General features: G+C 50.7%; 2 protein-coding genes across 2 annotated transcripts; one reads left to right on the forward strand and one right to left on the reverse strand.

Annotated features, from left to right (window-relative positions):
- Positions 1-2,756: 2,756 nt before the first annotated feature.
- WASH1 (WAS protein family homolog 1) lies at positions 2,757-7,719 on the forward strand (the record flags this gene model as incomplete). Its single annotated transcript, XM_010143283.1, has 7 exons — positions 2,757-2,893; positions 3,802-3,937; positions 4,993-5,197; positions 5,687-5,851; positions 6,192-6,350; positions 6,918-6,986; positions 7,568-7,719. Coding segments are annotated over 7 exons (1,023 nt in total), but the record flags the coding sequence as incomplete, so codon positions are not given.
- Positions 7,720-9,433: 1,714 nt separating this feature from the next.
- On the reverse strand, positions 9,434-14,757 carry LOC104499737 (probable ATP-dependent RNA helicase DDX11; the record flags this gene model as incomplete). The annotated part of the gene is made up of 9 exons (XM_010143284.1): positions 9,434-9,481; positions 9,588-9,742; positions 9,903-9,978; positions 10,585-10,669; positions 11,092-11,192; positions 11,367-11,435; positions 13,283-13,432; positions 14,215-14,318; positions 14,685-14,757. Coding segments are annotated over 9 exons (843 nt in total), but the record flags the coding sequence as incomplete, so codon positions are not given.
- Between the last annotated feature and the right edge of the window lie 670 nt (positions 14,758-15,427).

Raw genomic sequence — 15,427 nt, forward strand, 5'->3', positions numbered from 1 at the left:
TGTTGTTGTTGGGGTTGTTGTTTTAGCCACTCGGCAGGGTTGAACAGTGAGCTGGCTGCTGCCCTGTGGGGCTTCTCAGGTGCTGGGTGCTGCCTTTGTGGTGGGACCTGTGCGGGGGTGCTGCAGGTGCCCCTCAGGAGGCTGGAAAATGAGGAGGGAGGCATGATTGGCCTGGGCTTGGGAAGAGGTCCAGGTGGAAGTTACCGTCCACTGCTGGAGTAGCCTCGCAAAGCTTCAAAAATGTCAGTAGTCTGGCTGCTGCCCTGTGGGGCTTCTCAGGTGCTGGGTGCTGCCTTTGTGGTGGGACCTGTGCGGGGGTGCTGCAGGTGCCCCTCAGGAGGCTGGAAAATGAGGAGGGAGGCATGATTGGCCTGGGCTTGGGAAGAGGTCCAGGTGGAAGTTACCGTCCACTGCTGGAGTAGCCTCGCAAAGCTTCAAAAATGTCAGTAGTTTATCATGTCCCTGTGAGTTCTGCCTCCGCCATGGGCTGGAGGAGGCTGAACTTGCTCATCTTCAAGTGCTTTTCCAGCTAGCCTCAGCACTCCACTGGCATGGAGGGAGTGGAGCTTCTCATGTGTCAATCCAATTCGCTTTGTAGGAGTGCATGCTTAATTAAACTTAAGAGCCAGGGTGATCATATATATTTTTAACTGCAGACTGTTAGGGACAAAAATGCCTGGAAATGCAATGTGACCTTAGGGGTGTGATCCTGCCTGGTGCCAAACTGGGGTGCTTGAGCATTCAAGCACTCCCCATAACTTTAGTATGTTGAGGTTGCTGAACCTTCGGCTTAAGGCCTTGATGTCCTCATAAAAAACCTCATTTTTAAATGGCATGTTAACTTGTTGCAGGATATTATTGACAGTAGGTTCCTGTTCTAAATTTCAAAACAGATCTAGGTACTTGAATCAGATGAGCACTTTGGTGGCATTTAAATTAAAAAGATTATGTAGAGCCTCACATTTCAGAGTAATACTCATGCTTACTGCTTTTATAACCACCTTAGATGAGACTTAAAAGTAAATGTAGGTAATGGTTGGATTCTCACTCCGCCCTTAAAGTGACTCACAGTCTTCCAGTGCTAATTGAAATCTACAAAGAGAGAATTAAAAAAAACCATATATGACTTCGGGGCTAAGTGTGTGTGAACAGTTCTAGCAAAAACGTCAGTACTCCCTCATGCTTAAAAAATTAAACATTGGGAAATTAATATTAATGATCAAAAGAACCTTTACTTCTGAATCTCTGCTTCTGTGGTCTCTAAATAACAACATGTATTTTTGCCTACTTGCTGCTGTAAAAAGTCAAGTTGTTTATATCAGTATATTCTTCACAAGTTGGAATGTGTTATTTTGGGGGAAAAAAGCATTTAAATCAAAAATTCCCAGGTCTTTTCTTACAGCATTTTATAGACTCAGAGCATCACACACTTTTAGTGGATTAACTGAGCTGTGACTAAGCCACTTCCCAGGATTTCTGGCTACCAAATTCAAGCTTGAAATTTCAATGAGCAGGAACTGCTTATGTCGCCGAGACATGGGCTTAAAACTGAACCAGTGGTGGCCTCCATTTCCCCTGTACAAGTACAAGGAGGGAAGAAGGATTCAGGGGATGGGATAGAGCAGGGATGCTGAAAGTGGTGAGGCAGCAGGAAGCTGTGGACAGTGTTTGAAGTGGTCATCTTCTGGTGGCAGGAGAAAACCACGAGAGTGTGGCCAATTATTTAACCCAGCAAACTGTGTCCTGGATAGTGGTCTGGTTTCTTCTGGGGTGAACGCTTACCACCTCGCGGCTGCCAGGCTGCTGCTTGTCCTAGCTGGTGAATAAAGAACAGGAGTTGTGAAGGGGCTGAGGAAAGGTGTGGGGAGGGGTCTGGGGTGGAGGTTCATCCATCCCAGGCTGTCTCTGGGTTCAGGAACTAATGCCTTTCCTCCCTCTACAGCAAAGTGTGCTGTGGGCGCTGAGCTTCATCCCCCTGAGCAGCTGGCAGCGGGCGCTGTCATGCTAGCTGAAGCACTGGTCTGATCTGGGATGGCAATTCCTGTTCTATATAAAAGTCAGGCAGTTCAGATGTAATAAGTCCTTTTCTAAAGGGAGCTCTATATATTATGCATGAAGTTTTAGAACCGAGAGAGAGGAGATTTCAGTTCATTAGAGTTGAAAACTCCTGCAAATCCCTCGGGCTTTGCAAGACCATCTGGCACACGTTCCACCCTGCGCACTCCCTTCTGCCTGATCTCTTGCCTGGTGCAGGCACTCTGTTTTTTCCTAACCTCTTTTTCCTTTGCCTTCCCTGCATACCCCACCGGTGGGATCGCGTCTCTTAAAACATCAACTGAAGGCAGCAGAGGGGAGATAATAGAGATGTTCGGGAGGCTCTGCCTGCATGAAAATGTTGGGTAATTGGAGACACTAACAAATGCCTTTTAGACTGCGGTGCTTCATCCATGCCTCTGGCTTTGGAGCCCAAGTGGTGGGTTTGTTTTGGTGGATCTTTGCCACAGCAACACCTCTTCAATACGACCCATCCATGACACGAAAAGCACGTGCCGAGTCTGAACTGCTGAGATTTGTCATGAGCTTGGGGTTGCAATGTTGTCCATGTGCTTCCTTGCTCAAAGGGAGTTATGGAGAGGGTGCAGTAGGGTTCCCAGACCATGCAGTGGATCCAGAAGCGTGGGTTGTGGTGGCTGGGGAGGGCTGTCTCAGCAGCTGTAGTTTCAGTGTTGTACCACCTGTTATCTGTCTTCTTGCAGGAGAAACTCAAGTACTTCCCTGTGTGCTTGAGCACCAAAATTCACCAGGAGGATGACGCAGAAGAAGGCCTTGGCAGTCTCCCCAGGAACATCAGCTCCCTCAGCTCCCTGCTGCTTTTCAACACCACGGAGAATCTGTGAGAGCTGGAGCAGTGCTGTGCTGCTCAGCTGCCCCTGCTTACCCTCAGAGGAGCTTTCCCTTCCTTGGGGCCAGCAATAACTGCTTGGTTTCCTGGGGGTCTTACATACCAAGTTCCTGATAGGGCAGGGTTTGGGACCTTTCCACTGGCTTCCAGCTAGCAACCCTTTCTTCCTCACTCTTCCCATTGGGTAGAAGGAGTTGTTTTGTCTGCACGTGATCCTCCACTCACCAGCTTTCAACTCAACTTTGCACTTCCCTTCCCCAACTTAGTTTTTCCTGTGATACCCCTGTAATAATTTCTCTCTGGCCTTGAGAAATGCTGTCACTCCTGCCCTTCTCTGCCGATGTGCCTGCCTAGCTTCTGCTCCTTTTCCCGATGGTTCCTCATTGCAACACTTCACCACTGTTGCTGCTTTAATGTTTCCACTGCCTCTCACTGCAGTTCCCTTTCCCATTGGGCTTCCTCCTCCTGCCCATAATGAAGAGCTTCTTTAAACCTTCCTTGAGCTTTCAGCTGCTGGATCTCTTCTTTCTTCCCCTGGGCCACAGCTTATTTCCCTCTTCATCTTTTCTCCTGCCCCTTGAAAGACAAGTCACCAGGAGAGACTCGTGCAGCAGCAGGCTGTAGGATGGTCTTAGACAAGGAGGTGGGAGGGGGTGAGCTTGGTAATGATGGCAGTGCAGTGGGGCTTTGCTTTAGGATGAATGTGGAGGCTGCACTGGCAGAGTGGGGAGCCTCATGCTTGTAAATGGGGCTAGAAGTAGGAAACTGGAGGGCCCAACATGTTCCACTCCATGAGTCAGTCTGGAGGTCTCAGCCTCCCAGGCCTTCCTGGGTACGCGGCTTCTTCTGGCCTTGGCTCTCAAAGTGACATCACTGAAATACTTGTCCTCCACCCTTAGGTACAAGAAGTATGTTTTCCTTGATCCTCTGGCTGGAGCAGTGACCAAGACCCATGTGGCTCTGGAAACAGAGACAGAAGAGAAGCTCTTTGATGCTCCTCTCTCCATCACCAAAAGAGGACAGCTGGACCGACAGGTGAGGGGAATGCAGCTGCTTCCCCTTCAGGGGATTGTGCTCAGCTTTTTGAGAGTAGAGGGCTTCTGTAGGGTGGAGGACAGGTAGGAGAATGGCCTCTCATGGGACTGCAGCGTGTCTCACTTACCAGAAGGACCTTGTCAAGTTTTTGGGCTTGAAGTCCTGGTTTGGGCTTGATGGATGACACAAAACCCTCAAACTTGGCAGGTGTTCCTATCTGCTCAAGCCTTTGCTGGGTAGTGTCAGAAGAGTCATGTAATATTGATTCACCTTGCTGCTAAACCTTAGGGCTCTAGAGGATTTTGGAGGCTCCATCACTTGATAATCTCCCTTGAGCTAACTCCTGAGCCTTGTGAAGACTGCGAAGGTGGGGTGCCGTGGGTGGGAGAAGGCTTGTGCCTCCTGCAAGGAAGGGGCACATGCTGGTGCAAACAGAAGGACCAGCCAGTATGAGCAAAGGCAAACCCTTTGCTTGGTGCGGGCATGGGGCAGGCAGTGCACCAGTCCCACTGCCCCAGCATTCACCTCACCTTGTCCTGAACACTCGTAGCGGTCATACCTGGAGCTTTGCTGAACGTATGGAGCTGGGGAAAGAAGCCTGGGAGCCATTTGCTCATCATGTTCTACCGGGGGAGATAGCTGTGTGTACGGAAAACAAAGCCCTTTATTCACAGTGCACTTTTGGTACTGTTTTGCATAAACTAAACCTTTAACTGCTTGGTTGTGCTTCTCCTGCATCTTAACCTCAGAAATGGACTTCTGGAGGAGAAGGGACTGTCCTTTGTTGGCTGCAAAAGTTGGTGCATGAGACCTTCCAGGGAGGAAAGTCCACTTGCAAGAAACTGGGGAGAATCCTGCACCTCCTCCTCCTCCTCCTGCAGATTGCCTTTTCCAAACCTGTTCTGCAGGGGGTAGCTGATGAGTGGCCACTGTACCACAGCACACAAGCCCAGCCCTGACTGCCATCCATGCTGTTCCCTGCAGTGCCCCTGCTTGCTGCAAGGGAAGCAAGTGTGTAGTCACAGCCTTGTCTTTTTGTTTTGGGTTTCCTTTAGGTAGCTGAAAATTACTTCTACGTGCCAGATCTGGGCCAGGTCCCTGAGATCGATGTGCCGTCCTACCTCCCAGACCTGCCTGGCATTGCTGCAGATCTCATGTACAGTGCTGATCTGGGCCCCGGCATCGCACCATCTGCCCCTAGCAGTGCTATTCCAGAGCTGCCCACTTTCAACACTGAGTCGGTGGAGCCTCTGCAACCAGGTATTTCCAGTCCCCGTTCCCAGGATCTTGTGAAGGAGGAAGGCAGGGATTGCTAGAAGGTGGAGACGAGGCAGAAAGTCTCTTGGTAGAGATTTCAAGATAGATGTTGGTGATACCTATAGCTTGTACTTGGGCCTGAGTCAAAGCTGTGACTTCTTGAAGTGCTGGCCAGACTCCAAGCCTTTCAGCTCCCTCACCCCCTACGTGGCTAGGGAAGGAGGGAGCGCAGTGTGCAGGCAGCATGGTGGGGTGCCCTCGGGTGAGCTCGGCAGGCCCAGTGGAAGGCAGCTGGAGAGGGCAGTGTAGGGGACTCTCAAACCCTGCCTCGGCCCTGCCTGTTGTGAAGAGTTGCTGCGCAGGGTGGGAGTGCTCTGCTGCACAGTGCCTGCTAAGGACTCTGATCCTTTGCTACTGAGGCATGCAAAGCGCTGAGCTCAAGCTCTCTGTGCTGTCCTCTGGGACACTTCAGATACTTCTTTCATTTTTCAGACATTCAAGATGCTGAGCTATTGCCGCCTCCACCACCACCGCCTCCACCACCACCTCCTGTTATGCCAACTACCGTGCCTCCTCCACCACCCCTGCCCCAGCCCAGAGCTCCCTCTGAGCCAGCCCGGACAGTGAGTGAGGAGAGCAGCAATGCAGCACCTGCAGGTAAGGGCTGGACATCTCCACGGCTTCACCAGCAGAATCTGACTCTGACTCCTTGGCTTCAGCCTGTGTCCTTGGTTGGTTTCCTGTGGCTTCCCAGCCTTCTGGCAGAGGAGGGAGCTGATCCCACCTGCCTGGGAGCTGCAAGTGTTCAGTTGCCCCTGTTGGGGCTGCTGCTGGCTGGGCTAAGTAAGTGTGATCACTTAGTGACATCACTGAGACATGTCCGGGCCAGGCTCACTGCTCCAGGCAGAAGCTGGTGGGGTACTGGAGCAGCCCTTTTGATGGGGATTTGGCTGGTGCACTGACCCACCGCTGCGGCCTGTCCTTCCTGTCCCTACAGCTTCAATCCAGGGAGCCCCAAAGGAGGTGGTGAATCCTTCTACTGGGCGTGCCAGTCTCCTGGAGTCCATCCGCCAGGCTGGTGGCATTGGGAAGGCCAACCTCCGCAGTGTCAAGGAGAGGAAGCTGGAGAAGAAGAAGCAAAAGGAACAAGAACAAGGTGCTGAGGCTCTTTGGCAGAACTGATCTTCCTTGCTGTCTACCCCCGGCTGGGGAGGTGTAGGTTTAGGGGGCAGATGGGCCAGCCCGGAGTACAGCGAGGGTAGGTCTCAGGTGTTTCCCATTCAGCCAGAGGTCTGTGAACTCGCTAAACCCTGTCTGCCAGAAGGGCATTCATGATCTTGGCGGAGACCTGCTCAGTCTCAGAGCACACATGGAAGTTTCAGGTAGGCTGCATGGGGGCAGACACACGAAGGAAACCCTGAGGCCAAGAGGAGCAAGGCTGAGCCAGCTTGAGCACGTTGGTTGAGGTGGCTGGGGAGGTATTGACGGAGCTGGTTTGGCAGAATGAGACTGCAGCTGCCCTGCTGCTCTTGACCCTCAAGAAGTTCCACTCTGGGATTTCCCCAGAAATGCTGTTACCCTGTGGTGCCTGGTGTTTTCCTGACCTGCAACTACCATGAGGGGGATCAGGGGCGTGATACAAGAAGGCAGTGTCGCAGGATAACGCTTTTGCCGTAGTGGTAGGTTCAGACTGACACGTCTTGCTTGTTTTGCTCCGTTTCAGTGAGAGCTACAGGACAAGGTGGAGATTTGATGTCAGACCTCTTCAACAAACTGGTGCTGAGGCGCAAAGGTACTGTCCTGGAGGGTGGGCTGCTCCTCACCCCCTAGGAAGGAGGGAGAGCCCCTTCTGGGACCTCAGTTGTCAGCCACAGCCCTCGAAACAGGAACAGAGACACCTTCCCCAGTGAGCGTGCCACAGCGTGGCTGGGAGTGTCTTCACAGGGACGAGCAGAGGAATCTTGCCCTCAGGTCCCACTGGAGGAGGCTGTTTGTCCAAGGCAGAGGATGGACTCTGAAAGCTGCCTGGGAGGAGGGGACAGCAGTGTCTTTTTTTTAATTCAGTGCTGGGGCAGCTGGGCCACTTACTTGCCCATGGGGGGCACCTGAGTTGCCCCAAGGCCTCGGCAGGTACCCATAGCATTTGGGGCCAGTATCACCTCTCAGTGCCTGGTAAAGGGCAGAGGAGGACTCGCTTAGGTGGAGCTTTAGCGACATAAGCCCTTGGCACAGGACTATGGTAGCGTTTAAGCGTGTTGGCTGTTCTCATTGCCTGGGCAGCGATACAAGGCATGGTTTTCACCCTTCCTTTTGCTGAGCCTGTATTCTCTTGTCCCCAGGTGTCACTCACTGGTGATCTTCCTTCCCTCACAGGTATTTCAGGGAAAGGGCCGGGAGCCTCTGGAAATCCTGATGTTCCTGGAAGTCCTGCTGGTGCCTTTGCTCGAATGTCAGACTCAATACCACCCCTCCCACCCCCACAGCAGCCCCTGGGTGAGGAGGATGAGGATGACTGGGAGTCATAGATGGGGTCAGTGTCAGAGCAAATCCCTGGACTTTTGAACTAAGCACCTTTGGGAGACACCAGCCTGTGGAAGTGCCTCCTGGGGAGCAGGCACTGACATGGCAGGAGGACCCTGTCATCTCCTTTTGTGTAAGAGCAGGAGCAACAGAAGCCAGCTACTGCTGAGGTTAAAAGTTTTTCTTCTGTCTGCTATTCTCCACTCCAAATACTACATTCCATCTCCAAGGCTGCTGCTCATGCTGGAACAATAAATCCCGCCTTAGCTGGTGGGCAGTGGATCAGAACTAGCATTGCTCCTGATTTAAAGGGTCCTCAGTCTTTCCTAATGTGACTCCTGATGACTGCGAAAGCATCTCTTGCAGGCAAACAGCCCTTGCCTCATTTGTCTCCTTGCTGCTTGTTTGCTGAAGCTCCTGCGTGCTTGGTTGTTGCTGAAAGAGGAGTGTGTGTCCCTTCATGGGGAGTCTTAATTCCTGATGCTGCTGCACTTGATGGTTTCTTTCTCTACCTGGCTTATGGTAATTGCCTGTTACTGCCTGAAAATTTCAATAAAGTTGAAGGAAGCAGGTCCTTGCAGCCTTCGCTTCAGCAGAAGTGGGGAGTGTGCTCATTTTAGAGTGTGTTTAGGTAAGGCCCAGCCGTCTGCTCTCATCTCAGGCAGGGGCTAGCTTTACAAGTAGGTCCCCCCTGATCCCACATTTGCTGGTGTTAAGGCAGAGCTTGCGCCAGGCAGGGGGCTTTGCACCCACTTAACGGGCAGGAGACTCACAATGGACATTTCTCAGAAGCAGCTGCTTCTTTACCTGTGGAGCTAATTAACATCAGGGAGAGGGTACCAGCCTAATTATAAGTACTTTTTTCATTGTGAAGAGCCTTGAGAGGTAGCATCCATCTGCTGAAACTGGCAAGGAGGTAAAATGGCTCCTGAGGAGACTTGCTCAGGGTGGCAGAAAGCTGGGGCCAGCTCTGGGATTACACAGCTGTCCCTGTGGTTAGCGCTGCCCTCCAGCACTGACCCAGGATCTAGGAGAGAAATGCAGAAGATCTGTGCTAAAAAAAAAAAATTAAATTAAAAAAGGGTTTTACCATTTTCCACAGAAAGTTACTCTGTATTCAAGAGCGAGCAGAGCAATCCTGTGCTTAAGCATGATCAAAGGAGAAGTGCTGTGCTGTATCATGGCCATATCTTTACTGCCCTTGAAAGAGTGAACTGCTCCTTGAATCTACTGCCTGCTTGAAGCAAGGTGGAAAGAAGGGGATAAGAAATGTTACCTGCAGCTGCCCTGCGTCTTACCTGTCTGACCGTGTAATTCCAACATGACACGATCTAATGGCCTGGCCACTTATAATTCTTGTGAAAAGCTCTGTGTTTTCATTGGTCATCAAGCCCCATACACTTGGTGGTTGATGGGAAAAGGCAGATGTGTTCAGTCAAAATAATTATACTCCCCCTATTTAAGTGTTTGGGTTGAAAATATTTAATCATTTTAAATAAAACTGTAACAGCTGTAAACAAACAGGAGCCTGCCACCATTGCCTTCACCAGCTTCCCTCCTGGTAGTGGTGCTGAAGGCTGTCTCACCATCGAAGCGTTCAGGTCCTGAATAGCAAACATCCACAAAGGAGGCAGAAAGCAGAGAACAACAAACTCAAAAAGCAGAAACTTGTATTGCTTCAGGTGGTCTTCAGAGGTGTAGCTCACAGAGCACCTACAGCCGGTTCTCCGGTCTGCATCACAAAGTATCTGACTTCCCTCGATGGAACTAGAACACACAAAATGTGCCCTTAATCTAAAGCGAAGTTTTGAGAAAACTACAGATGAGTACAGTGGGACAGTTTTGGTAGCAGTACGTAAGATAAAAGTCTGACCTTTCTTAACTCTGCAAACGCTGACCCAAAGGCAGGTTTCACCTGGGTTCTCTCCCTGATCCACTCTGGCAGTTTGTTAAAGATGGCAGGGCGTGCGTACCTGTGGTCCAGGAGCAGGATGCTTGCAAAGTCCTTCTGATGGCGAATGGCTCTGCCTGTACAGAACACACAGGCACACTGAAACGGCCCTGAAAAGGCAAGGCGTTCCCATCATCTGAACTTAGACTGACTGGTAATGTGTCCTTTTCCTCACCCTCCTACTTCAGTGCAGTCACGTTTTCTATCCCCCAGCCTGTTCAAGGAAGGATGAATTACCTATGGACTGGTTGACTGCCTTCATGCACAGGTTTTCAATCAGCACTCTGCTGGGAGCCTGGCCAGCAGCTCTGGGCTGGAAAGGAGAAAGAGGTAAGGCTTGAGTATGAGGCAGATGTAACTAGGAAGTCTTAATGACAAAGTGGGCAAATGTTTTTAACCCTGCACAGTGAGCAGTGGCCACATGGACCCCAATCTGAGAGTAAAGAGAGACAGAAGAAAGATCACAGTCAGAAAGCTATGTTGAGCAGTCACAAAGAGCCAGCCCAAGGCCCCCTTGAAAGCAGAAAACTTGTCCCCAGCTGCCCAGGAACTGCATCTCCAGCAGGCACTGGGAAAGAACGAGTGAGCCAAGAGAAGTGATCCTGGCAAGCAACTTCCAGCACCCTGCCACCTCCTCTGGGGTGAAGGGTCTTGCTCCCCTTGGGACTCAGAGCTCCAGCGAGCCCAGGTGGTGTTTCCCTCCACTGAGCTGCTTTGCTGTGTTTAGGGCCACCTGTACTGCAGCTTGGAGAAGGCTGTACTCTTAGTACCGCACAGTCTGAGAAACAAGGGCAAGCTCAGACACACAAAACCAACCAACCAAAAAAAAACACCTCCAAAACCTTTGAAGGCAACCTTAGGAGCGAAGTTAGTGATAAAAAGCAGAGATGGAACAGTCAGAGGTCTAGAGGTCTGTTACCATTGTTTTGTCAAGCCAAGTCATTTTTTCCTGGAGCTCTGGAGATTTAATGTTGGGGTAAGGCATTCCCACCATAATCACACACCTGCAAGGGGCAAGGGAGGACTGCATTATTTTTAATGTCTCATCCTAGAGCACTTTGCCAACAGACTGATAAATTAGAGGTCACCGCACCCCTGAAAGACGGCCAGCCCTGAAAACCAGAGGCAGCAATAAAGCACAGCAGTCTGACAAGCACGTTCTGAACAGAAAGCTGCAGAGGGATTCAGGGTGCCAGAACAAGGGATTATCTAGCACAGCAAGCCTAACTGCGTTACTCGCATGAAAATTAGTCTGCACAAGCGGGTTTTACAGCACCCAGCAGGCCTGGCCCCAAGGTTTTAAGCATCAGCCCAAGCCACATGCTCCCCAGGATCTTCTATCTGTGCAAGTACTGATGTGTCCATCCTGCCTGGAGTCACCATAACACAAGCCCAGAGCTCACCTGCCAAGGATCAGCCACCTTACCTTCCCAGGTCATCGGAGAAGTTGATCCCTTCACTCATTTTGCCTCCAACTACAGAAAGCAGCAGTGCCCCTGTCATCTGTCCTCCTGCCTGGCTGCAGCGCTGCAAGAGAGGGACCAGCAACTTACAGTAGGGAAGATTTCTGCGCTTCAGAAACAACTCCCACACCTGGGCTAGAGCCCTCTTTCCTTGTGAAAAGCTGCAGTGCCCTCTTCAGCAGCACTCCCATTCGCAGATGGGATGCCACGATCCCGACAGCTTGCCAGCTCAGCTTACCTTTATGCACTTGGCATATTCCACCAGCACCTGCTCCACCTGGTTGGCTTTCTTAGGCTCCTGAAAGATCTGTCACAGGCACAGCGTGTCAGTTGCAACAACAGGAAGCAAACAGTTTACTAAGAAAGCAAATAATTTTAGTCCCATGCCATTAAACAGTACAGGGAACCAAGATCGGGGAAGGGCAAATGGCCTAGGAAAACCAACTTCACCAGCACCTTTCCCCTCCACCCTGGAAACGCGCTGCAGGCTCACCACAGCACTTCTCCCCTGGGCTCTGAAGGGAGCAGCAGCTGCTCCTGCACCTCCAACACTCCCTTTCAGCTTTGGCAGACTTGCCTAAATCTGCAAGTTAGAAGTCATCTGAGAGCTGAAAGCAGGAAAGCAGTGTGCATCTCCTCCACCTTTGAAGTGAGGCAAGGAGACCCTCTAGCTGCAAGATCTTGGAGGGCAGTGACAGGATCAATCAATGCGAATCACCAGTTAATCCCAAGTGACGTCTTCCCTTGCCCAGTGAATACGCTAGTTTTCCATCCAAAGCATAAAGAAATACTACTGTATGTATGTTATTCCAGCATGCCTAATTACTGAAAGCCCCTGCAGTTATTTAAGCTGCATCTTGATAGATGCTGCACGTTAGCCTAAATCACACGTTGTTTTCCTAGTAAACGAGAGGGGCAGCATCTGTCTTTTTTGTAACACCTAAAGGATGTGGTTTCTCTTGGTTAGCAAGAAGTACTATCAAATTTTGCCAGCCAGAATCAGTCCTTCAGTAGGAAAAAACCCTGTCAACTACAAATATAAGCCTAAACTATTAAACTTATTAAACAGTAGCTATTTAATCCTCTGATGTATTTTCCCTGTGTCATTTATATATAATCTCAGTGTGATCTTACTATAGCCACTTCAGGAAAGGCTTTAACCTTCCTCCGCTACGATACAATCTTGTGTGTGGGCAGCTGAAGGTCACACTTGCTGCACTTCTACCAAATGGCTTTGCTAATGCGTATCAGATTTGCTGGAGACTGCGAAGGCCAAACCAGAACAAATCAGAGTTGAGAGGCAGAGCAAGCTGTGTGACTGTGGCACCAGGCAGATGATTGGGACGCTGGCGGGACACACCTGAGAGGCGTTATGAGTGATACCTGCACATCTCTGGTTGAAGCTGAAGCATAAAGCTTACCACAAAAACCTACAGGCAGATCCGTGTGCCAGAATGTCTGCACCGAGGCTGTGGAATACCTGGGGCTGTGCTCTCCTAATCCTTGTGGTAGGTTATTTAGCTTTTGGTAAACAAGTCACAGCCAGGGTATATCCAAGATCCCTGCCCCATGCCCTGAGACAGTCGGACTGCCTGACCTTCAAATACTCTTGAGAGTCATTGCAAAGATTAAGCAGGGAGATCACTGCACATGTAACACACAGGAGTCACCGCTGCTGGTCTTTCAATTCTCATCTCTGCAGTTCTACCAGAAAAAGACCACCATTTGTCCTATAAACTGCAGTCTAGGCCCACGCTGCCCAGCCCTTAGTTGTGCTGGTCTGTGCTCCAGGGACATACAGGTGAGCCTGGGAAAAACATTCCCTATATGAGCTCAACCTGGACAGCCCCCCAGCCACACAGGAACAAGCTTGCTGGTTATGGAAGGTGAGGATTGTCTCCCACCATGGCCACTACACAGCCCGTGCACTTAAACAATCTATAGCTGCATTTAATCTAATTTAGATCCCAGCTCAGCGATCAGCCACCCGGGAAGCATCATTTATTCATTACTGGCGGGACTGGCTAGATAAACATCCGCTCTGCTGTGCGGAGTAGGAGAACAACTCAGCAAGAGAGGCCTGTAACGCACCGATAATTGTTTGATTTTTGAAACCTCCATTTAAAGTACCAGCTGCCCTGGCTGCACAATCACCTTCTTCTTAGCTGCCAGGCGGGTGAGCAGCCCTGTCTTCTCCCAGTGTGCATACACCTGCTTCTCATACTCGTAGGAGGGGAAGAAGCACACCACACCCCCTGGGACCACGTTGCACAGGTTGCAAAGGATTCGACCCGTCTCATCCATCTGCAAGAGAGACCAGAGCATATTGCAGCTGACAGGAGCTCCAGCCAATGCCGCTCCAATTCTGTGCTCAATCCCAGGATCACAGCTCCCCTATGACACGCCTTGGAGGAAGAAAAATGTGGGAAATAAGCCAGGTCTAAGAGAGCTCTCAGAGGAGCCGAGCATCACAAAAGCAGCTCTTCACTGCTTGGCGTCTCCTTCAAATTCAGGGTTTCTGTTAATACTGTGGAGCAGTGGGCAGTCAGGAAAGGAGGGTTTATGTCCATTGTCCCAGTGGATGGGACATGTCATACTAGAACAGATGTGGAAGGCTAGCTAGCACATCTGGTGGAGATGCAGCAGGAACAGAACGTATATAGTATCTGGCCTTGAGTGCTCACTGGTCCACCAAAGGAAGGAGAAAGTGCAGAAAATCTGCTGCTGCCCCTGTGGTTTGGGCTGCACTCTGCAGAGCTGCCACACTCCACTGTCACCGAGCCCATCAAACTCAGAAAATCTCCAAAGTCAGAAATCTCCTTCTGATGCCCAGCACACAAATGCAAGATCTCGGTACAGCCAAACAAGGCTCGCTAGCATTCCTCATCTCCAATAGCTACCTCTGAGCAGGCAGCTCAAGAGCCCTTTCACTGCTACTCTCTCCCAATTACTTGGCAACAGACCTGCCCCAAATTCCATGGCTTTCCCTTGCCCCAGCTCTTGATCAGCCCACCTTTCAAACTGGGAGCACCTGCTCTATGAACGCAGGCATGTGAAGCAAAGAGGAGGTACCAAGGAGGACTGACCATCTGGGGCAAGTCTCTCGTCTGGTAGGTGAACTCCAGCTGCTGGTTGGAAGGACCACTGCAGAGGATTATGGGTAAAATGTTTTCTGGAGGAATCACATGTCCTGGAGACGAAAACAAGTTGTGAGCCAACATCACCGCTGTATGCACAAACCCCACTAGCAGCTTTACCCGAGCGAGTGACAGAGGCACACGTTTGCCAGGCTAAGCCAAAGTGCCTAAATCACTCAGCTGTTCCAGCTGCCACTCCCTGAGCTCCTGGGAGAAAGGCACGGCACACTGCCTGCCGATACTGGCCGAGACCGCTGAGGAAGCTCAGAGTGGACAGGAACTAGCACCCCTTTGCTGCCATGATTTCTAGGAGCGTTCCCATGTTGCTTAGTGCTGACAAGACAGCACCAAAGGCAAACGGCAACACTCAGATCTCGCAGAGACAGCGTGGCCCCTCCCTGCCACCCCAGCACGCTCACCGCAAGAGAACTCCACCACACGTGCGGGGTCCACACCAGCACAGGTCAGCAGCTGCTCTCGGAAATCGGCCACCTGTGAGCCACAAGCCAAAGAGAGGTGTGAGAAATTGAAGGCACGAATTAACGACATGAAGAAGAAAACAGGGGATTGTGAGATATGGAACGTTAATTCGTGTCACTAAGAACGATAATTAGGGGAAGCAGGGGCCCATGTATGGAATTTGGTGTTTTGCTAAGAACTGCCAGATCTGCAAAGAAAGCCTGAAACAACGAAAGCCTGAAACAACAAGGATGGAGTTAAAGATCTTATCTGCCCCCACCATGAAGCCCGTCTGCCACCACCATAAAGATCGATAACATCCTTTAACTACCATAAATTTCGCCTATGGCTGTCAAGGCCGGATGACATCCTTCAACTGCTATAGACATCACAACAACACTGTGGTGAGATTGGTGTCGTAAATTCCCAGGAGAGGCCTATAAATACAGACTAAAAATCCAACTACATTTTGTGCGTATCGATGGATGCGCACCCAGCGCTGGTTGCTTTGGCCTTATACGAACCTTTTAATAAACCAAATTAAAGAGAACTCACGATGTATGTGTGAATCAATGCGGCATTTATAACAGAGGTAAAACGCCCCTGTCCCCAAAGACACTACCTCAGCAACACCGATACAGCTCCTCGGGCACCAGCGTCGAGGGCTCCCTCTGTGATGAGGAACCCAGGCACTCCCGGGCTG

The sequence above is a fragment of the Buceros rhinoceros genome, unplaced genomic scaffold, assembly GCF_000710305.1.
Source record: "Buceros rhinoceros silvestris isolate BGI_N320 unplaced genomic scaffold, ASM71030v1 scaffold14589, whole genome shotgun sequence".
In the NCBI taxonomy this organism is placed as follows: domain Eukaryota; kingdom Metazoa; phylum Chordata; class Aves; order Bucerotiformes; family Bucerotidae; genus Buceros; species Buceros rhinoceros.